The following is a 23,591-nucleotide window of genomic DNA, read 5'->3' on the forward strand; positions in this document are numbered from 1 at the left end:
TTGCTGAGAAGCTCATGGCTACCTTTGTTTACCTACAACTTTTGTTGCAACTTCACTGACCTATGTAGGTCAGCAAGCATGTTAGTAATGCTTTTCCTTCATGGAAGATCACTCTGTGACATCCTCAGGAGAATGACAGAAGATGTGAACCAGAGAATAATTGTTCACAGTTATTAAAATAGTGAATTTCTTTAAACTGATTACTATATTACAGATAGTTTAGTAGAATTTAATCAGGGATGACATGGTAGCTTAATGTCATTGTACTTTGGGAGACAGTGATGGATTAGAGTAAACAATGTTCTTGTATTAATTTTTTGTTTGAGGAAATATTATACAAGAAGAGTTAGCATGGGATTGGAAGTTTCATAGGCACTGAGTACCTCGGCTTCTTTTGATTCGGATGGACTCAACCTCTTAGGACTTCCAAGATCTTTATAAAAATATATAGAATCAAAAAACTAAGCCATTATACTTTTTTTTTCCCTAAGGTAACTTTTAATAAGTGTTCCTTCTAGTAATCTCCCTTTTCATGTGGGGCAATAAACTTCTAGGTACTCCCCACATCCTTATTTTGGAGGGAAAAAAGGAAATAGGTCATTTTATTCAGTATATGGTAAGGAACTAATAACATAATACATGAGTGTGGCAGAGAAGAGCAGGACTTTTTTAAAGTTAAAAATTGGTTTCACAGGCATCCCCATCTGAAGTTCTAAAGACATAAGAATGTCATGGCTTATTGCACTTGGAGGTTCTTAACAGACCCAAGGCAGGAATGGAGTTTTCCAGTATAAAATGAATGAAGGGCTTCAGTAGTGAACATGGGTATTTAGTAAGCATTACCTTTAGAGCTTAGTGGTGCTTTGGTCAGCTGCAATGCTTTAATAAGTATGTTCCAGCTATATAATTTTACTCCATATGCCATTCTCTTTCCTACATTTCTTCACCTAAGGCCTTAATGGTTTTTTTTCTTGTTTGCGTAGAAGAACTGGGGTATAGGCCAGAGGTGGGGGTGAGGAGGGGAGTGAGAGACTTCACCAGAGACAGAGTGAGGAGCAGAACAGACTGAAATACACCTTTGAGGGGAGCAGTGGGCAAGACAGAAGCCTACTGTATGTAGATTTGCTCCCTGGCTAGGATTGAAGTCAGGCCATGGTGGTGATAGTGCTGAGACTTAACCCTTAAGCCACCAGGGAGCCGCCTTAATTGTTCTTTTTATTTAGAAATACAATCCTCCAGCCCCTGAAGCAGTGCTTCTCAAACTGCAGCGTGGGTCTGTGTGACCCCAGGGTCTGGCTGTGCCCCTGAGATCTGTTTGTTTGGCAAGCTTTCAGGGATGCAGATGCCCCTGGTTTGGTCCAGGGCCACCCTTTGAACTGCAAGCCCTAGAAATTGGATGGTTCTGTGGGTTGCTTTTGTTGTACCCAGATTTTTTTGTTTTGCTTTCCCAGTAGCTTACCATCTTTTGTTCATTATTCAAGTTGGGCGTCAGAGGATGGGAATTCTGCTTAGTTAACTTTTTGTTAAATTATTCTTATAGGAATTTTCCTCTTGTCACTCTGCTTTCTTGTGATTATGTTTTTAAAAGAGTTTCAGGTCACTGGATGCTCTTTACTAGAAAAGCTGAGACTGAGTGTCTTTACTGATTTGTGGTAATATGAAACAACAAATGAAGGTTAAATTTCTAAATATTGTTGAAAACCAGAAGATGACATTAGATAATATACATTCACCTAGGTGTGTGAAATTCCCTGGGATGAAGGTTGAACGCGATAAGTGATGGTTAAATGTAGTAGCAACAACTGGGGGTGGAGAAGCCAGTTTAGTCTTAATCATTCATTTAGTTATCTAGTTAAAGCCCACCTTACCCTGAAAAGTAATGTCCTTTTCTCTGAAGCACTCTCAGTGAAAATCAAGCAAAATGGTAAAAGTTAAATAAAAAAGAAAAGAAAAAATGATATAGCTCAGATGCCCTAAATTTGTGTTCTTAGAGACAAGATACTTTTTGTGTTCTCCCTTACAAAAGGCTTATAAGGCATACTTTTTTATTTTTAAGATTTATTTTATTCATTTATGCATACAAGAGCTGGGGTATAGGCTAGAGGTGCAGGGGTGAGAGTATTCACCAGTAACAGAGTGGGGAGCAGACAGGCAGATGTACTGAAGTACACTGCTGAGAAGAGCAGTGGGCAAGACAGAAGAGGTTTGCTGTGCCATGTGGGTCAGCTCCCTGGCCAGGGGTCAAACTCATACTGCAGTGGCTGGCAACAGCTTGACAGAACTGAGACTTAACCTTGTGCCACCAGGGAAGATCCTGTGTGGCATACTTTTAAAGGAAAAAGTAAAGTACTAAAATTCTTCTAAGCTCTTAGTATGGTGTAAAGACTGGAGAAGGTAGATTTGGCTTAGTCACCACAAATTTCCTGTACTTCTCTTTTACATTTTTGTTTCTCCTCTGATTTTTGAAGCCATCTTTTCTGCTATAGTCATCTATTTTGCTCTTGTTTGTAAGAGCGTACTTGGAAATTTCCTTCCTCTTACAAGTATTTGTTATTATTTAGAAATAAAAGTCCCATGAGGGCGTTTGTTCAGTAAAAGTTTGATTGAGAAATCTTAATTCAATTCCTGCCTTCAATTTTGATTCATCTCACACTGTGGGCTCTTTATTTTGCTTCCATATTAGTACTTAGCCATGTCAGAATACTTGGAAGAAGAAGAGTTAGAAATGTAGAGCCAAGGCCTGTCTGGTGGCACAGCAGTTAAAGTCTCAGTGCCATCAAAAAATTATCAACCACTGCAGCAGGAGTTCAATCCCCTGCCAGAGAGCTGACCCACATGGCACATCAGACCTTTCCTGTCTCACCCGCTGCTCCCTACTCTGTCGTTGATGAATCTTCTCACCCCTTGCACCTTTGGCCTGTACCCCAGTTCTTGCATGCATAAATAAATAAATAAATTATATATATATAGATATAGATACATATATATTTTAAAGAAGAAGGAAATGTAGAAACACTGGGTGATTCTTCAGAGAACATAAAAGTACATAAAATTCCAGTTATTTGTCTCTATTTCATAAACCATCAATATTTGCAGGGGGGCATTTAAGTTTGTAAAAATTATAAAATAGTCTTATTGTCATAGAGCTTATCTGATCCAGACTACCGTGGAGACAGTAAATCATTAGCACCATGACCTCGAGGTGATCTTCAGAATGTGATGGCAATTGTATTGTTGTTTGTGTGTATTTGGTATTTCTGCGTACTGATTATTTCTGCTAGGTCTTTTAGGGTTAAGTGAAATAGTACAGAGTGAAAGTGCATCCTACACGGACTAAGATAAAACTGTAAATATAATTAACCTTGAAAATTCCTGCAGTCCCTTTTATCAGTACAGTGTGAGTGGATCATCACTGTTTCAGAATAGAAAAACAGTTCTTAATGTCATGAACTTTACTAGAAGGACAAATAAGCTGCCTTTTAGGTAACTATTAAGTCAGTAACACAAATGAAAATTGTGATGGGTAAAGGTCTATATTATTCCATTCTGTATAAATACTGATGTTAATATTTAGAAAAAAATTCTTAAAAGGCTTAAACTGGTTTTTTTGTTTGTTTGTTTTTGGTGGGAGGGTTGGATGAGGTGGAAGAGGTGTAAATTGGGGAGTGGAAGTAAGGTTAGATTTTTAGATTTGATTTCAGTCCCATCCTTTATTATAATCCCTTTTTATCAGCAGTCCTGGCACATAGATAAAGATGGTATAATAAGGTGAATCAGTTATTTCCAATGTGATTATCTCAATACTTGGCACAAAGCAAGTGCTTGGTAGAGTTTTTCTATTTGGTCACACATATATACATGTGACCATCTGGAAATGTGGTGGCTAAAGGAGTTACCACCTTTGCGACTGTGAAGAGGCTTCTCTCCTATCAGCTGGACATCAGACCCAGTGGGTTAAGAAAACACTAAGTTGAAAACCACTTTGGGTCATGTGAGGAAAACACAGCACAAACAGCTAAGGAAATCTATACTTTTTTTTTTTTTTAAGATTTATTTATGTATATAGAACTGGGATACAGGCCAGAGGTACGGGGGGGGGGGGTGAGAGGATTCACAAGAGACAGAGTGGGGAGCAGAACAGGCAGATTGACGAAGTACACTGCTGAGGGGAACAGTGGGCGGGTCAGGAAATGTTGCTGCACCATGTGGGTCACCTTCTGTCCAGGGATCGAACTTGTGCTGCAGTGGCTGTGATAGCTTCATAGTGCTAGTTAACCCATTGCGCCACCAAAGTGGGCCCTTGGCTCAGTTTTTTTGCTTTTTAAAGAATTTCAGTCATATAACTATAATTCAGATTTCTATGCCAGACAACTAATTTGGGACAGTTTTTGATGTAGGAATTGGGCTGAATTCTTTGTCCCTAAGTGTCTAATCAGTGTAGAACTAAAGATGGCATTGTTATCCCAACATAAAAACTCCATTCCTTGTTCCCGTCCCTTTGCATCACTGGGTATCTAAAATTCACATGTGGCTTTACTTATTATTTTGTTTATTTTGGCTTCCCAATTTCAACATCTGTTCTTTCCCCTTCACCCCTTTCCAGATGTTCCCTAGCTGTGCTGACCTCTGCACTGTGTAGTGTTGTCATCTGGTGGATTGTTTGTGACTACATTCTTCCCATCCTGCTATTCTGTCTCGATGGTTTAAGAACACAATAGCCATCAGGACCCTTGACAAATAGCTGCTGTGTAAGTGTCTCACTCCATTTCTCTACGAGTGCTCACCTCCACTAGCCATTGTGTTCTTCATGATGCATGTTTTCTCACTAGCAGCTCTCCCACCTTGGTTGATTTGCCTTTTCCCAAAGATTCTTTTCCTGAATCTTTTAAGTAATGGGGCAGTAGTGGGGAGGGAGGTCTTTCACAGTTCCTTTCAAACAAGAGATGTTAAAAATAATATTTTGTTTTCAAATTGTGCTTATTCTTAGCACATGTTTTTGAAATAACAGCTTACAAAGACACTGAGATGATTTCTTTTCCTGGTCAAAATATTTAGTTAGTCTGGGATAATTGGGTGGCTTTCTTTCAATTTTCCAACATCCTTCTGGTCTTCTAAAGTAAATATCTAGTATATCTTTTACAACCTAGCAAAAAGTGATCTTCCCACCTATTTCTTGCTCTTAAGAAATTTTATTTTGTCACAGTGAGGTCTGATAAATAGGGCATTCCATTTTACCTGCTCTGCACCCTGAGCCCTTCCAGCAGGCGGCTGCTCCCCTAATAACGTCTTCTGTCTTGATTATGCAGATTTTCCGCCTCTATCTCAGTTCACTTCCTCTGCTTTAGGGAATGTGGTTCAGTAGATTTCAAAGCTTGCTATTAAGCCAAATAGGAGGGCAGAGAAGATGGTGCTTTCTACATGGCCATCATTTTTTCCCTCCCTCTCAGTCTTCCTTCTCCAAAAGAAAACAAAATGCCTTTCTGTGGTGAATACAGGCAGAGTTTATAGACTCTTCCTATCTTTCATCCTGAAATGAAGGTCTTTAAAATGGTGAAAGTCATCTTTTCTGCAGAGAATGTGGCAGAGCTTACCTGTCTGACTGAGGACCCGAGAGCATGTAGAGGCAGCAGCCTGGAGCCACCACCCTTCTCGGCTGCATTCCTCTTTTTCTGAAACTTTTTCTTTAACTCCTCTTTGAGGATTGTCTTCTTCTTCTTCTTTTTTTTTTCCCCCAACTTGGACTTAAAATTATTAAAGAATACAAACGTTCCTTCTGGGATCGCCTCTAAAATTCCTTTGCAAGCAGTTCTAGTACTCTGTGGTCTACCCTGAGTATCTTCAGATGGCAAGAAAATATTTAAAATTTAAACAGACTTCTTTCTTTCCTAAATTAAGAAAAAGTTGCTTAGCAGGTTCCTACTTCAATGTTTTCTTGAATAATTTATCAATATAACCATTTCACTAGACAGATAACACTCTATTTCTGACACATTGTCCCTTTATGGAGTTTTTTGTGCTTTTCTTAGTAAACATAGGTTCTCAGTTAGGAATATCACATAGTGCTTAGATTTACTTATACTATTCCAAGTAGCAAAAATATTTCTAAGTGGGTACTGCCATTGCTAATAATAGGTAGCCATGATTATAATATTTTTCCCAGATGAAGTTCAAAATAGCCTCTATCAAGCAATCTTTACCATTGTGTATAAAGCCTTTTTTGTTTTTTCACTGACATGTCATTTCATTTGTAGACCTGAAGCTAGAATTCAGTTTAGCCTGCCTGAGCAATTTGGAATTTAGTGAAACATTTTCCACAGTAACAGTGATGTAAACTTACGATATCCTTGTAGCTACCTTGTGAGGCTCTTCTCTCCAGCAGATTCGTCATATTCACCTCTGGTCTGATGAACACAACTAGAATAACACCTTCAGTGGGTGCCAGCAGCTCTTAGTAGTGAAGGCAATCCCTTCAGGCTGCAGGGCGCAGACCCCTCATCTTGAAAGCTGCTTTGTGTAAGTGGTGGACCTTTTCTTGGAAGTAGAGTCTTTGATAGTCAAGAGACCTGGCTTTTTAGTTTTTCACTATATTGTGCCTCAAGTGGCTGGTACCTTCAAATCTAAAATCTGAGAATTCTGAGCCTCAAAAGATACTGTAGAGAAGAAAGTACAGTATGGAAAGAGATAACAAGTGGAGCTGAGGAATTTGTCAGGGGAAGGAGAAAATGCATATGCTGGATATTGCTCTGCAGAGCCATGAGTGGCTATGTTAGTGTCTCCCCCTTTAGGTGGGGTTACATGTAACACCGTAGGTGGGCTGTCACAGATGATAGCTAAGTGGCTTGTGGGTTTTCTATCCACTTTGTTAATGTGTAACCTACAGTTGTAATAACTGCTCTGTTTTTAATGCATATGACAGTGGCCTAAATCGTTTTTGGTGTGTGATCAATGAATTCCAAGTTTCAATCATGCTCTTAGTTTTAAATTTGCACATAAATTATTAGCTATTACTATATTACTTCATATTAATTACCCACACTAATTATCTACAAAAAATAAGTACTTTGAAACAGATGTTTCTTATCAGTCTAAAATTTGACTTAGAATCATTTCCAATTTAAATGTTTCAGTAACAGTTAATTTAGGAAATAAGTTCTTAAGTGGCTATGCGTTGGTGGGTTGTTTTTTTTTTTTTTTCACCTCATATGATTGATTTCACGGTGTGAAAGTTGTCATCTAAACCTTGAATATCCGTACCCTCAAGTCATCTGAAAAATAGCTGTGGTATTTTTTAAAAAGCACAGTAGTCTCTCATTTTCCCCATTTGTTAAAATGAAGATAAAAGCTAACTTTGCGCCTGACAGAGTGATTGAGAGGCTTTGAGACTTCATACTGAGCCTTGAGCTAGACTTCAGAAAAATCAACAGAAGCAGCATCACCTCTGTTTTTGTTGTTGTTTTGCTTGTTTTTCTTTGTGAAACATTCTAGCTTCAAATCCTTAAGAGCGATAATTAAATATTTCACCCTTACTTTCTATAATCAAAAACACCTTTAAAATCCTTGGTTGCCATGATAGAGTTCACATAACCAGAGCAATTAGGGCCTTTGAGTAGGCAGCTGTGTCTGCATAGACTTTTCTTCTGTATTAGTGTGGTCAACATTTAGGACATTACTGGATGATTGGTCGCATTTACCCAGCAGCATTTCTCAATGAGATTGAAGTGGTTTCCTAAGATTTCCAGAAAAACTACATAAAGCACAACAGTGGAGTGTGTCCCCCTCCTCTCCTTCCCTCTTCCCTAACAGCTTGAAAAACAGTTGGCCTCTGGTACCTGCAGATTGAGAACTGTATAATCAACCCATTGGAATTTAGTGACATGTTTAGTGACATTCTGAAGACCTGGTATTTGAGTCGCATAGTTACACAGACAGGAAGTAGGACTGACTACTAGTTAGCTGTAGTGGTTTCTTTTTACTCTTAATAGCTGATTTGTTGGCTAACTCACCTTTGTGTTTGGATATGAGAAGACAATTTAATTTTAAGTCAATGTTTTCTCTTACAGATAAATAAAAAGCTGAGTATATCTGAATGTGTTTAGATGCCGCTTGATATTGTAGTCATTATCCCCTGAAGTAAAGAAATATATCAAAAACCTTTTGATGTTTTCTCTGTGACAATTCAAAGAAGAATTTAAAACACCCTTTACTTATGAACAAGGAATTCAGTGTGGGCTTAATCTGAGACTGTTCTTTCTGATTCATGAGTTTCCCTCCTGGGCAGTCTGTTCCCATAGGCATCAGATCCTTGAGATATTTAGAATTTAATTAAGGCAAGTTCCATGAAATTTTACTTTCATGTGAATGCTACTTGGAGATTTAGTAAGTAGTTATTATTTGAGCAAAACTCAAATTTTGCTTCAACGTTTTTGTGATTTGAAATGACAAATTAGTAGTGATTGCTATTTGTTGTCTATACTTTCAGCTCTGAAGCAATGTTGATACTTATATTCTTTAGAATTAGATTTTGTTTTCAACTGGAATTCTGAGAATCTTCTTTTACTTTGGGGGGGTCACAAAGATTTATTTTGCTAATTGATTTCTTTGGTGTAGAAATTACTTAAAATTCAAGTTCACTCAGTTTTCAAAAACAAAGAATTGTGGTTATCAGTGTGTAACCGAGTAGGGAAATGAGTTGCTTCCTTTCAAAAGACTTTGATGTAAAATTGTATTTCAGATGTTTGTGGCAAATGTATTGATAGAAAAATCCTATCAGTTCTCAATAAGATAATTTCCACTAAGGTGCAAAATGCCTTCCTCTGTCAAGTATTTGAAAATTGCTTCAGTGAATATAATCTTATTTTTTTCCAACTGTTTTCAGAGTAATTCTTCAGTCCAGTGTTCAGAGCTGTAAAACATCTGAACCTAACATTTCTGGCAGTACAGGCATTACTAAAAGAACCACCAGATCTGCTTCAAGAAAAAGCAGTTTTAAAAGGTGAGAAAAGAATCCTGTTCTTTGAAAAGTTCCAAGCATTGTTTTCCAGTTTTATATTCTGGAGGTAGAAATGAAGATAGGAGAAATCAGGGTCCCTGTGGAAATAAATCAAATGTGTTTGACTTCTTTAAGAAAAATCTGATGATTTTAATGTAGGGGTTTGTTTTTCAAAGGCAATTTTCAATCCTGAAGATGTGAGAATGTTATATTATACGTTCTTAAAATTTCAAAAGAGAAACCTTTTCTCTATTATCACATACTGCATCATTTTTGAAGAGTTAGTTACAAGTATAATCATGGAAATAGAGAACTCTAGTGAGTTGGGCATCCTTCCTACCTGGGGACTGCCCTTCTGGCCACAGTCCACTCCCAAGGGTGCTGTTCTTACTGAGAGTACAGCATCTTTTACTTCCTTCATTAGCTACAAGCGTTGACAAGAAAATGGACATGTTCTATAACTGAATGCAGTCCTCACAGGTATCTTTAGGTGTTAATCATGAGCTGTAGGTAGATGTTTCATTTTTAATATATTCCAGAAGCAAGTCCCTTTAGTCACTCCTGTCCTCTCAGGAGTGGAAGTGGGCACCCTTCAGTGTTTGGGCATCTTTGGTGGTCTCGGTGACTTGTGTGGCCCTAAGCCAGAGGTGCTGTGTTTCTGTGCTCAGGATACAGTATGTCTCCTTGACAATAACCCAGACCAGTTTTGAAGTGCCCTTCACAGTTTTCCTGCTTCTTTTTAATTTTCCTCCCTGCCTGTCTTTGAGGCTTCGGCCTGTGCTGAGTTAGTCTGGGATGATTCCCTGGCACCCTGTTTCCAGGGCACCAAGCAGAGAGCTTGCTCTCTTTTGCTTTGTAAGACATCATTTAGTTTTTTCTCTTTGCTGGTTCTTTTGTACAGTTTATTTACATGAGAATAGGGTAATGCCCAAATATAAGGATTTGAGTTCTCGCTCGGGATTTTAGGATTTACATTTTTCATTATTGAAGTGTTGCATATTTGTAATCTTTTTATTCTCTAATTCCACTTGGAAAAACAAAAGGTCAGTGATTTGGGTACATTATATCATGGTATCAGAATTCTAACAGCAAGATAAAGCTAAAGATAGAAATAAAAATTGTGAATTATGCCAAGTGAATCTGACTCATGTTTTGAAAGAAAACGTCATGACCTAGATAAGTGCTCAAGAGGCAGTAAGTGAAAAGTGCTACAACCTAAAAGTTATGAAGTAGTGCTTAATTTTATAAATGTGTACAGTACATTTTATTTGTATAGAAATACATAGAATGTAAATATTTATGTGTATAAACTTTGTAGGTAAGACATGTGGGAAATGTCATATTAACATTTCTTCTGATTGAGGTAGGGCAATTGTTTTTTGATTTTTTTTTTAAATTATTTTCAATTTTCTAACTTCTCTACAACAAATGAGGAGAAATGGGGAAATTTTCACCTTGACACTTTTAGGTGAATTAAACTGTCAAAATCCAAGTTCCAGTCTACTGTTGGTATTAGGAACTCGAGACTTGCTCTGAGTGGATGTATTCTTTTTCAGTACAATTGCTCAGGCTTCTATTACAGTCGAGTGTGTCTTACACATTTAATTTTGTTTTCTGCTTTTCTGGATTGTGCTCTTCAGGTTACAGAGAATAGAGGCCAGGACCTGGGACCACCAGAGCCCAATCACCATGTTCCTCTAAGGGCGATTGGCGGTAGAGGGTTTTTTCATCTAGGTCTTATCCATTCGTCTAAACTTGTGCTTCTCAGCAGAGGTGATGCCTGATGGCAGTGAACATCTGCCCTCATGAGGTCACTGGGCTGGTTGCTTTTAGGGATTTGAAGTAGGAATTCACTCTTAAGTTGGGCTGACTGTTAAGTGGCACAAAGCAGTTTCCAGGCATTTTGAATAATGCACAGGGCTAAAAACCAGTGTTCTTTCAAAAACTGGCATGGCCACTCAGAATTTAGGCAAAGAAGTTTAAAGTGAGTGGCTAACTGGGTCTTCTAGTGGGCTTAATCATTTCCTTCCATGCAGGGTCTCTCAGCCTTTTTCAAGGCTTTGGCCTATGTCACATCACCTTAACATGAGCCACCGAGAGCTCAAAAAAGAAAGGCAAACGCTTTCTGTACAAGTCCCACGAGTTGCTTCTAGGAAGTGGTAGGAAGTGAGGCAACTAGGTAGTGGCCTGACTTTTCTTTTTTTTAACTTTTTTTTTTTTTAAAGATTATTCATACAGAACTAGGGTACAGGCCAGAGGCAGTAAGAGGATTCACCAGAGACAGAGTAGGGAACAGAACAGGCAGAATGACGAAATACACTGCTAAGGGGAGCAGCAGGCGAGACAGGAGAGGTCTGCTGCGCCATGTGGGTCACCTCCAGGGCAGGCATCGAACTCACACTGAAGCAGCTGTGACTTGCTTGCAGTGGTGCGCTTTAACCCGCTGTACCACCAGGGAGAGCCCTGGCCTGACTTTTTATCCTATTGAATAGTGTTCATTTTGGGTTGGAGGATAATGAGGAAAAAAAAAACACATTTGTATCAAATAACATCAGCTGAAATTATTGAAAAATTCAAAAATACTGAACAGCAATGTTTTCTTTGACCCACAGTAAAAAAATAACCCAAGAATTCCCTTTGAGTGTACTCCTATAGATACTTTGAGGACCAGGGCTTCCAGATTGCGCTTGCCTCATGTGTGAGGCCTTCTCTTGCAGGTTGATGTTCACTCATCATAATCATCATCGTCATTGTCATCATCATCTGATGTCATAGGAACTTAGCTTTTCATTGCCATATTCTGTTCTGTCCTTAGAGGCTTCCAGTCTGAAGACCCATCTATCCTCATTTTCCACTGATTTGGTTCTTTTAATTTTTGACATTGGACTAAGAGGCTTTTCAAACTCTGGAGAACTTTCTCAAACACATTTAAAAGAACAACTGTTTGGCGACCAAATACATGAACTTGTCCAAAGTCTTCCTGTGTGGGAAGAAATGCCATGAGCTTTCTCTCATAGCAGGTGATAATTCCCAGGTGTGTCCTCTGAACATGAGCCACATTCCCTTAGGCCCCTGGTGACAAACCCTGTTCAGGCCAAGTGGTGGGGGGCACACCGACCTCAGTGCTGAACTTCACTGTCTCCTTTTTCAAGTCTGAAGAATTAAATTGATGGGCTCCCATGCTTCCCATCCTGTTAATGCTATAAGCCCATTTTAATGTTTCCCTTTTAAGAACTAATAAATGCAGAGAAGAATTGGCTAAATAGGTTGATTCCTGCAGGCACCTCATTTGACATCATTCCATTCAGTTCATGTCTTTCACAGTCTCAACCCATTTGCGAGCATGTTTCTGGAAGCTTATGCTTTTTTGGAAATTATGACTTCATTTTTCTAAGAAAACTGTTCTGTACAAGTGCCTTTTTTGTTATTCCAAGTTGCATCATTGGGAGCCATCACTTTCTGTTCCTTTCAAACCTGTCTTAAGTCCATTACTTTAGCTAAGTGTTCCTGTTGGGGGGAGGTGAATGCTTAGACTCTAGGCCTCTGAAACCACGTAGCTGGGAGGAGCGGTGCACTTGGGACTCCACACTCGCTCAGTCTCTCATCCTGACTTTTGCTGTCGTCTTACCTGTCAATGCTTCTTCTCCCAGTCTCAGTGTTTGTTCTGTCATTTCTAGGCTTTCCCTTTTTGTTATTGCCATTTTCTTCAAAACACCTGCAATTTAAAAGTCTTACTATTATTTTTTTTAATACTAGAGACTTCTGACCTTTTAAATTATTAATGCCCCTTTGAAATTCCAGGTATTTTCCTGCTTTGCTCCACCAACTGACCTGGGGTCTCCATAAACTAAGTGATCAGTTCTGAGGAACTTCTCTGATAGGGTCTCATCATCCAAGTGAAGGGTGCCTCAGATCGGAATTGCTCTTTCTGATGCTTTCCTCCCCCCCCCCCCAAAACTGCTATGTAGTTGAAAGTAACATAATACATTTGACATTTGGGAAAAGGGGAAGGATGGAGGAAAAGAGAGTGGGGGTCAGGCAGGGTAACCTATTCAGGAACAGAAAAGGGCCCTTCTGTATCTTTGCATGGTCCTGTCCTCTTCAGGCCTGGGAACAAGGTCCGCCTGCTGGCCAAACCGGCCACCTTCTTCTCTGCCAACCTGGAAACTGCTTGAGGTGCCAGAGCTTTGTCTGTGACTGAATTCTGGCTTTCAAAGTAATCAAGTAACACTTCTTTATCTTTTCATTCTTTCTACTTTTCCCACAGCTTGGTTCCTCAGAGGGAAAGAAGGAAAAGGAATGCTTTGCAGCAAATGCCCTTAATGGCAGTATGGTACTCTCATTGCTCCGCTGCTTTGCCCTCCCTTTTTAAACTTTTGGTTTTTTTACTATTTTTTCATTTTTTTTGCAGAACTGAACGTTTTTGTGCTCTGCCTCTCTCTCCTGTTTGTTTTTACTTTATGGTTGGTATTGTACTTTCTTTTCCAAAATGTTTGTCATTAAATCATTATATAAAGTGTATATACTTTTTAGCATGTCAGTATTTTTTATTATGTTGCCTTCCTTGTCTTTGCTAAAACTACATATGGACACTTGAAAACCTTCATGGTAAATTCCTTTTTTTTTCCCTCCGTAGTCCCGCCATTTCAAGGACTAAAACAGTCTTGCGTTAAGTTAAAATCTGTGACGAGAACTGAAGGAAGACTCTAGGAACAGAAAACTACGAGAGGACTTATTAGCACACTTACTTGGAAACAAAACAAAAATGCAAAAGCCTTAGCTGCTTTCTACCTAAGAAGTTTGTTCAAAGAAGAAAATCTCTACTGAAGTTTCAGTAACTGCATGAGTTTGGGTACAAGCAAATGACTTGAAGAAGGCCCAGCTCCTTTCATAGAAATGTCTCACGCGTAGCAACAAAAAAGCTGTTGTAAATTTAGTCTCAGGTGTAAATTTAGTCTTGATACCAAGAGAGCTGACTAGTTTGTGTGGTGTGATTGTGTCCTCACAATGGCAATCATTTTAGCTGCTCGCCTTCAGAAGAATTGAGGCTCTGATGGAGGTTTTTTATGTATTTATTTTCTGAATTCACTATGTGTCAAAAATTTATAAAGCTAAAACAGGTGTTCCTGAAATGGTACTTTCTGTAATCTGATAAGATTTGGTTTAATCATCTTCACTTTAATATTGTAATATTGTTGTATGTTGGCTCTGTTAAGTACCCAAGCTGCTTGTCTTCCACCAAAGAGTGCTTTATATTATAAGAATCTGTGAGAACCCCCACTTGAAGGCTGTTGCATGTTTTGATACAAAGTGATCGATCCTTTGGTAACCTAACTTGCAAGAGACCAGTAAAGGTAGCTGTAAAAGACTCAGGAAGAGAAACTGGCTACAGAGATGAACGATTGTTGTAAAAGTCTCCTTTTAGATCCTTTATGCCAGGGCTGCCAACTACAGATTAAAATCCTGTTACTTTACTTGCCTTGTAAAAAACACAGTGGTTGTTTTCCCTTAAAGCAGTGATTACCTAAGGATGTTAGCTTTTGTATTTAAAGTTACTGCTTCTTTGGTACCCTGTAACATTGTTGGGGTTTTTTTTTTTTCCTGGTCATGTGATCTGCCTGAGATCTTTCACAGGTATCCTTTGTTTTCAGTGCCAGTTATTCACATCTGGATTTCAGTTGTTTGTAAATAAGAAACTCACTGTTGCCTTTGGTTAGGGAATATAACTAATAACTCTTTACAGAGTGCCTTCTCCCCTCAACCCTACAGAACCGTAGCAGAGACTGATACAAAGCAATTGCAAAAAAAAAAGAAATTTGCTGCTAAGAAAAAAAAATGGCCCCCCCAATAAAAGAATATTTTGCAGTTCCCTTGATTACTTCCATAGTAAGAAGTAAATTTCTGTCTATCTTAGGTTGAAGAATGTGAAAATGTAATGTGTGAAAGCAACAGAGAAAGTAAGTGCCCTCACATTACAAGATCAGAGGCAATTCCATAAAAAACAGGAAAAACTGCCTTTTTAGCAAAACTATGAGTGATTTGGATAAACTAAAGTTGTTAGTACAAAAAGTAATTGGAAGGCACCATTTTGGAATTTACTCTTCGGTTCACTTGTGAAGTTGACTAGCTTTGAGGGGAGATGGGAGATGCCAAACAAATAGCTCACCACCACCCCACCCCATCCCCAGGCACCACTGAGGTAGGCTCAGAGCAGCTTGTAAGCAGTGGGGTAGCAGAAAAATAATGGTTCTCTATTCCTGGAGGTGAACAGACATAAAGACTCACTGGCTGAGTGAAATGACTGCTCTTCTGGACACTTGGGTGAGGAGAAACATTCCATTTACTGTGTACTAGGAAACAAACAAAATATTCAAACTGCCGAGGCATAAAACTTTGAATTCTCAGGGCAACTCTTCTTCCCGTTAGACTTTTAAGGCCATCTCCTGTGTTAATAATCCAGGTAATTGTGAAAATCAAACTTTCAGCTGAACTTTTTTGATTTGGCTTATTACGTCACGAGTAGCATGTGCTGCCTCCCTCCCAGTGAACAAGCCATTCGATTTCTTGGCCAAAGTGAAAAATTTGGGCTTCACTATTAACCACTACATTTTATTTTACAAATTGCCCTTTTGTGTTGGCTGCTCTCATTTCCAGCTAGAATTGCTATCACTGTGGCTCTTTCTAAAAAATCTTTGTATATTTAACAGGCTCACTGAAACCAGTCATAGGACACTGATAATTTATAAAGAAACATTCCTTGGAAACTCACGCAGGACTTGGGGTAACGCTTCAGATGGACCCAATAGCACAGTACTTTCCTTATGTCTAGAATCCAGGAAGTCCCTGGCCCTGACTGATGGAATGTTCTTCCTGCTCTGCAAGTGGGTTCCCCAGCCCCCAGTTGGAGATGTCGGCCTGCCAAGAATATTCTGACAATCTTAACTTTGAGTCTTTGCTATGTAATAGGAAACAGGGCATGCCCGACAGAAAGATTCCAATAACTACAGAGGCTTACATAGCTTTGAAGGTATAACAAGACAGTTGCCATTGGAATTAAACTCAGAAATGAATATTGATGGGTGCGCTTGAAGCTCTAGGGGGTGGGGAGCTCAAATCATAAAGAGTCAGGGGTAGTTGAAAGGAATTGGGTCCCAAGAAATACAGATTTCTGTTTTTGTGATGCTGGAAACTAGAACTCTCTCACTGGCGGTGAGCAGGGCTGGTCCTGAGCAGCGCCTCACTGACGCCAGTAGCCTTATCGCCCTGCAGCTGCTTCCTAGTGACATGCTGCTCCTCTGGTCTCCAGGATTTTTCTGTCTTGAACTTGATCCCCTTAGCTTGTTCTCACATACTTCTTTCCTGCCTCCACGGAAGAGGGTTGTTTCTACCTCTTTTCTCGGGCCCAGACACATTTTAGAGGCGGTTTTTTTTTTTTTTTTGTCAGTGTTTTAAGAAGTAAATGCCCTTGGCCCCCCATGGCACACCACAGGGACGAGCAGACCTGCCAGGCCACAGTTGTGCGGGCCCGGGGGCCTGGCCTCGGCGTCATTCACTGGTCGTGAGCAGTGAACAGGGCACTCCTTGATGTAAATGTAGCCTTGCTGCTTCTCAGTATCCGGTTTTAAGAATAATTACTGCATTTTGGAAAGCACTACTCGTCAAAAACAATTTTAAAAACTTTTAAAATTCTTAGTATTTGTTTCCCACTGAAGCCGTCCCAACTGAGGCTAGTTGCTGCTCTTACGTGTCTCCCAGGCCTGAGTATTCTCCATGTTGCCAAATGGAAATACTACAGCTGTGTCTAAAGACTGGACCACTCACCTGTACTGTGTAGGAAATTACCTCCTTACTCCAGTAGAATTAGCTGTCAGCAGACTTGTTCATCGGATTATAGTACTGCAGTTTTATATTAATAATTTGCAGACTTCGCCTGCACTCATGTACAGATTATTATGTTTAAAATGTAACTGATTAATCAGTATTTGATCTATTGTCTTGATTTTTTATTAAAGTGTATATTTCTAATCATATTTTATAAATCTGAGAGAACTGGTTGAACGGACGTTTATTTTCCTGAAGGTATTTTTAAGATAAAGCTTCAATAATGGCCTGTAAACTTGGCATATCTATGTAGTTTGATACATACTGTTGTATTTGAAAATCTGTGTATTGTAACTGGTTTTATATAAAATACTGACTAGTGAAAATTGTATGATTATCAGGTAATTAAAAGTATTTACCAAACAGCCTTTGGTTTATTGTATTCAGTTGCTGCATCATGGTGGGCAGTGGTTAAGACACAAGTAGATGTTGCCCTCTGTTAGTTGCCCAGGCTGCTAAAGGGAAGCGCCCCTGACTGGGGGATTCAAACAACAGGAAGTTGTTTTCTCATAATTCTGGAGACCAGAAATCCAAGGCCAAGGTGTTAGCAAGCTCATTTTCTTCTGATTCCTCTGTGCCAGGCTCCCTGTGCCCTCAAGCGGCCATTTGTGTCTATACTCTCACCTTTGGTGTCCCTCTGTTTACCTGCATCTCTTTTTCTTTCCTACTTATTCAAAATTTATATATTTATGCATACAGAGCTGGGGTAAAGACCAGAGGTGAGAGGATTCACCAGAGACAGTGGAGACCAGAACAGGCAGATTGGCGAAGTACACTGCTGAGGGGAACAGCGGGCAAGTCAGGAGAGGTCTGCCGCGCCATGTGGGTCAGCTCCCTGGTTGGGGATTGAACTCGTGCTGCAGTGACTGTGGGAAAGTATCATAGTGCTGTGCTTTAACCTGTTGTGCCACCAGGGAGGCCCTGCATCTCTCTAAGGATTCTGGTCAGATTAGACTAATATCTATCCTAATGTCTCAATTTAAGGCCACTTTTCTAATACATTCTTTGAGGTAACTGGGGATTGGGGCTTCAAGTTAAGAATCTTGGGAGGGGCCCTCCCTGGTGGCGCAGCGGGTTGAAGCACAGCACTAAGAAACTAAAGCTGCTACAGCATGAGTTCGATCCCCACCTGCCCCAGAGGTGACCACATGGAGCGGCAGACCTCTCCTGACCTACCCGCTGCTCCCCTCAGCAGTGTACTTCCTCGATCTGCCTGTTCTGCTCCCCACTCTGTCTCTGGTGAGTTCTCTCACCACCCCTGCACCTCTGAACACCTCTGACCTATATCCCAGTTCTGTATGCATAAATAAATAAATATTTTTAAAAAAACAAAAAAGAATCTTGGGAGGAACAGTTAAGTCATTAACACCTATCCCAGGATGAATGAGTGAGTGGACATTCTACATACATCCTACCACTGAACCACACAAGCAGAGGTTTGTGGAGACTGCTAAGGATAAGACTCGTTTTGTGGAGACTGCTAAGGATAAGACTCGTAGAGTTTTGAGGATGAGACACTCGCCCTTTCCTTGCATCTGCCACGGACAGGATTCAGGGGCCAGGTGAAGGGTGGGGCCGAGTGCTCATCCTGATGTCCAACCTGGGAGCCCACACAGGGCACCATTTACCTGCTTCCCCCTTGATAGGTCTGCCGGGCAGGACCTTGTGCCAGTACCCTCATACAGAGGTCGTAAGTATGTTGTAGAAACACGATCTTTTAAGGAATGTGTCTAGTGCTTTAGGGAACTGAGCTTTGATTTGAGCTAGGATAGCAGTTTTCAGAGTTCAAGCCTAAGAGATGAGTCTTTCATGCCTACGCAAAAGTCCTGTGGCTCACTGGCCCTCCAGTGATTTGCAGGCTCTGCCCTCTGGAGAAAGCAACAGCCCTCAAAGCCCTCCAGGTTTAGTCCAAGGCCTCCCTCTGACACACTGGAGCACTATGGTTAACTAGGACCAAGCAACTTGAGTGTGGTGAGGGACACAGGCTTGGCAGCAAAGCCAAGACTGGAAGGTTTTAAATGAAGCCCTTAGCACAGGGCTGTTTCTCTTTGGGTAGCTGCACCTTCCAGGGCTATTCTATTTTTTTTTTTAAGATTTTATTTTTACACAGAAGAACTGGGGTATAGGCCAGAAGTGTAGAGGGTGAAAGGATTCACCAGAGACAGTGGGGAGCAGAACAGGCAGATCTACTGAAATATACTGCTGAGGGGAGCAGTGGGGGAGGTCAGAGTTCTGACGTGCGATGTGGGTCAGTTCCCTGGCCAGGGATGGAACACAGGCCATCTCTCCTTAGCACTGAGACTTAACCCTAGGCTACCAGGGAGGCCCCCAGGGCTGTAGATACTTGGTCTTCTTTTGTGCACCATGGTGCTGTCCATGCCTGTCAACCATGTGGAAACTCCCTAACCCTCACGATTCTGACTCTTCAGTAAAATAGGAGCAAAAAGAATTCCTCCCTACGGGGTGAATGGGAGAATTAAATAATATGCAAAGTGCTTAACAAAATGTCTGGCACATAGCTTTCAATACACTTTTTATACGTTTTGGGTCAGTTTTTCAAAATCATTAGATAAAGCCTGATTTTGATAGCCAATTATAATCCCTCTGTATCTGATAATTTTGGCACCTGCAGTATAATTTCATGCAAATGCAACAGTGTGTTTTTTAAAACATTGATTTATTAATGCATACAGAATTGGGGTACAGGCCAGAGGTTCAGGGGCACCTTGTGAATTCACCAGAGACAGAATGGGAAGCAGAACAGACAGATTGACAAAGCGCACTGCTGAGGGGAGCAGCAGGCGGGTCAGGAGAGGTCTACCAAGCCATATGGGTCAACAACCTGGCCGGGGATCGCAATTGGGCTACAAGTCATTCCCAAGAGCTTCATAATGTGGTGCTTTAACCCGTTGCACCACCAGGGAGAGCCCGCAATAGTATGTTTTAAAGAGGTCAAACTTTCGACTTTGGAAAGGAAAAATGAATGCGTTGGGAGGTAATGACTCTTGAGAGTGCTTTATTCTGAGGCAGAACTGGGAGATAATAAGTAGAAAAACCCCATGAGTTTATTCAGTAGCAAGTTGATATGGAAAAGAGCAAGTCACAGCCACACAACAACCCTGCCCTGAGTTGTGACCGCGGCCTTGATCTGCCTCCCGAAGCTCCCCTGGTTCATGTGTGAAATTGCACATTGAGTTCACAAGTGTGTGAGCTACTGCATCACAGGTCTGGGCCTCCGTGGAGTAGACACGTTGATACTGCTTTTTTTTTTTTTTTAAGATTTATTTTTATTTATGCATAGAAGAACGGGGATCTAGGTCAGAGGTGTGGGAGTTGAAAGGATTCACCAGAGACAGAGTGGGGAGCAGAACAGACAGATCTACTGAGATATACTGCTGAGGATATACAGCGGGAGAAACGGGAGGTCTGCTGTGCCGCGCTGGCCGGGGATGGAACTCAGGCTGCAGGGGCTGGCCAGAACTTGAGAGTGCTGAGACTTTAACCCCTGTGCCATTGGGGAGGCCCCTACCACTTGCTTTTGCTTCTGTGTTTCAGTGCATCTTTGAATTCATTGGAAACAGCATGGTTGGAAGGCTTCTCCACAAACAACTCTTAGCTTTGCTGTAATATTCCATCCTGTTATCCTCCTCTCCCCATTGTTGACCATGTAGGGAGTTTTCCTACTTTTTAGCTTTAAAACTGCATGAACAGGGCCCTCCCTGGTGGCGCAGTGGGTTAAAGCACTGCACTACGAAGCTTAAGCCACTTCCTCATGAGTTCGATTCCCACCTGCCCCTGAGGAGTCCACATGGCGAGGCAGACCTCTCCTGACCCGCCCGCTGCTCCCCTCAGCAGTGTGCTTTGTCGATCTGCCTCTTCTGCTCCCCGCTCTGTCTCTGGTGAAGCCTCTCACCCTCCACATCTCTGGCCTGTACCCCAGTTCTATATGAATAAATAAATCTTTAAAAAAAAAACAAAACTGCATGAACATTCTTGTATGTAGATTCCTCCTGGACAGTAGCTTTTAGGGAAAAATTCATTCAAAAGGCATTTGTAAGACAAAGGTACACAAGATTTAGAAGCTTCTCTTGTACACAGCATCAAAAAACAGTTTGCTATACATGTTTGCTCAGAGCATGGCAGTTGCTCAGAACTGGACACAGCAGTTCTGCCGTGATTTGGGCCGAAAGGACAATCCTTAATGCTGTTGATTACATGAGTTGATATTTAACGAGCGCAGGCACTTGACATAGTTATGTAATAATTATATAATGCTTACTAAATCACAGACAGCCTTAGTGCTCTCCCTAAGAACTGTTTCCCATCCCCCATCAGCATCTGCCCTGACACACTGAGTTGCTAATAACAGGACACAGCCCTCAGGGGCATGTGCCAGCGTCACCATCACGCTGTTATCCCACCTTATAGCTGCCCATCATTCGAATTTGGGGCATTTTCAAAAAAAGATTTATTTATTTATGTTTACAGAACTGGGGTACAGGCCAGAGGTGTGATGAGTGAGAGATTCACCAGAGACAGATGGGAGCGCAGAACAGGCGGATTGACAAAGTACACTGCTGAGGGGAGAAGCGAGTAGGTCAGGAGAGGTCTGCCATGCCGTGTGAGTCAGCAGCCTGGCAGGGATCGAACTTGTGGTGCAGTGGCTTCGGAGAGTTTCACAATATGGTGCTTTAAACTGTTGCACCATCAGGGAGAGCCTGAATTTAGGACATTTTATCTTCTGAGTGATGTCACAGCATGTCCCTATATTAGTTTTTCTTAGTCATGGTGGTGGTGCGGGAGAACAGCTAATGGAACTTCCTGGAAAAACTTGCAGACACACTCAGTCCCCTCACAGGGAACACCGGCACATCTTGCCACTTTGCCTTGCCTCTAACTATGTCTCATCTCTTTGCTAGCAAGTCTGCCTGGCTTTGATATGTTCCTGGAGGATGGAGGCTCGGCCCACACTGAGATGCCCAGGTAAGGAAGCCCTACCCGGCCGGCCATCTCCTGCTATACCATCTACCACCAGGGCACTGGCCGTGGCCCTTGGATATTCTGTAATATTCAAACATATTAAATGGGGTGAGACTTTGGGTAGGAACAGTGGAGGAAGTAGTTTGGTCTGTTTATTGTTTTACTTGAAGGAAAGAGTGGTTTCTCACACGGGTGTCTTTGTGGAAAACAGAATGGCTTTTCAGGCAGAATTGTTACTACTTGCGTAGGATGCTGGAGAATGCCACTCGCCTGGCATCCCTGGCACCCCACCTACTAAATGCCAGTGGTGGTCCCAGTCATTGGGTAATCCAAACACCCCCGCACATTTTCATCTACCTTCAAGGGACAGCGCTACCCCTTCCCCTGCCATCCCCCCCCCACCCCTTTACTGGGAACCACTGTGTAGTTTCAAATACAGCTTTATGGGTCAGCAGCCGCTGGGGGGACAACCCCACTACAGTGAGTGCTGGCTCCTGCTCAGTTCTGCTCTGGCCCTGGCCTCTAAGGGCAGAGGAAGCTTTCACTGACAAGATAGCATGCATGGCCCAAAGAACAGGGCTCATGGTAGTCATGAAATCGGGGCTCCTGAGACTTCAAGTCAGGGTTTGCCGGGTGAGCGAATGAGATGCCACCCCCCTGGGCCCTGGGTCATCCCTCAGCCCGCAGTGGCTGCAGAGGGGGTGCCCATGCCAGTTTTTGTCCCTGAGAGTGAGTGCCTGTTGTAGCAGTTGGGTGATGCCTAGTGCGTGCAGGGCATGCCAGTGCCAGCGATCAGCAGGTCGTTAGGCAGCTGTTGAGTGTTCACTGGGAATGCTGGGCAGGGCAGGGCCGGGCGGGTCTAGTGGAGAGTGCAGCTGACCATCCAGGCTGCTCTTTATTGATTGTTCCATGGCCAACCCCAAATTTGCCTTGATTAACCAAGGAGTTTAGAGAATTCACTTTGGTATCTTTTTTCCAATTGTATTGTGTGTGTGCGTGTAAGGTGAGGGAAGGAGCTTTATTATTTTTTCATCAAAATTTTATTGATTTGCCATTCATTTATAAAAATAGAACTTTTGAGTACAAATTCATACTTCAACGTATGCCCAAGCTTCACTTGCCCTCACTACACTATCACCTTACTTTTCCATACTGTCCCTCTTCCCCTCTGCTCTTGCTGGTAACTGCTCTAGTTTTCTCAGTTTTTGTTTGTTTTCCACCAGCTTGTTTTCTTTGGTTACTTATGCTCCATAAAGGAGAGAAACCAGATGGCCATTGATTTTCACTTTCAGACATGTCCTTTCGCCTAATCACCAAGGTCATTCATATTGTCTCCAGAGTCACTAGTTCATCTCTTTTTAATAGCTGAGTAGTATTCCATCGAGTGCCAAACTACAGTTTCTTTATCTAGTCATCTGTCCATGGGTCTTTTGATTGACTTCATGTCCTCGCTATTATAGATAATGCATTGAGCATAGAGGTCCCAATATCCCTTCAAATAAGTGTTTCTGCATTCTTGAGGTACATTCCTAGAGTTGAAATAGCTATATTAGATATATTTTTAGTATTTTGTAAAGCTTCCGCACTGTTTTCGATAGAGGCTGGACCGTTCTAAACCCCAACCAACAGTGTATTTCCTTTCTCCAAAGGCACTCCATATGGGTATTTTCATAGGGGTCAGGTGCTAGCTATCTCATTGTGGGTTGATTTGCATTTCCTTGTAATAAAGGATAGGCATGTG

The 23,591-nt window shown here is 41.3% G+C and overlaps 1 protein-coding gene across 4 annotated transcripts in view; it reads left to right on the forward strand.

Moving 5' to 3' along the window:
* CDC14B (cell division cycle 14B) overlaps positions 1–17,204 on the forward strand; it is a 98,340-nt gene extending 81,136 nt beyond the window's left edge. For 2 of the 4 annotated variants that reach the window (XM_004684909.2, XM_004684912.2), the window contains exons 13-14: positions 8,876–8,992; positions 13,626–17,204. In XM_004684909.2, coding sequence (XP_004684966.1) covers positions 8,876–8,992; positions 13,626–13,662 — 154 coding nt within the window. In that variant the 3' untranslated portion in view covers positions 13,663–17,204. Of the gene's footprint in view, positions 1–4,603; positions 4,749–8,875; positions 8,993–13,256; positions 13,323–13,625 lie in introns of all 4 variants that reach the window. The other 2 variants (XM_012726672.1, XM_012726673.1) reach the window with 2 other exon arrangements.
* Positions 17,205–23,591: the final 6,387 nt, after the last annotated feature.

The sequence above is a fragment of the Condylura cristata genome, unplaced genomic scaffold, assembly GCF_000260355.1.
Source record: "Condylura cristata isolate star-nosed mole 26May11 unplaced genomic scaffold, ConCri1.0 scaffold00017, whole genome shotgun sequence".
NCBI classification, from domain to species: Eukaryota; Metazoa; Chordata; class Mammalia; order Eulipotyphla; family Talpidae; genus Condylura; species Condylura cristata.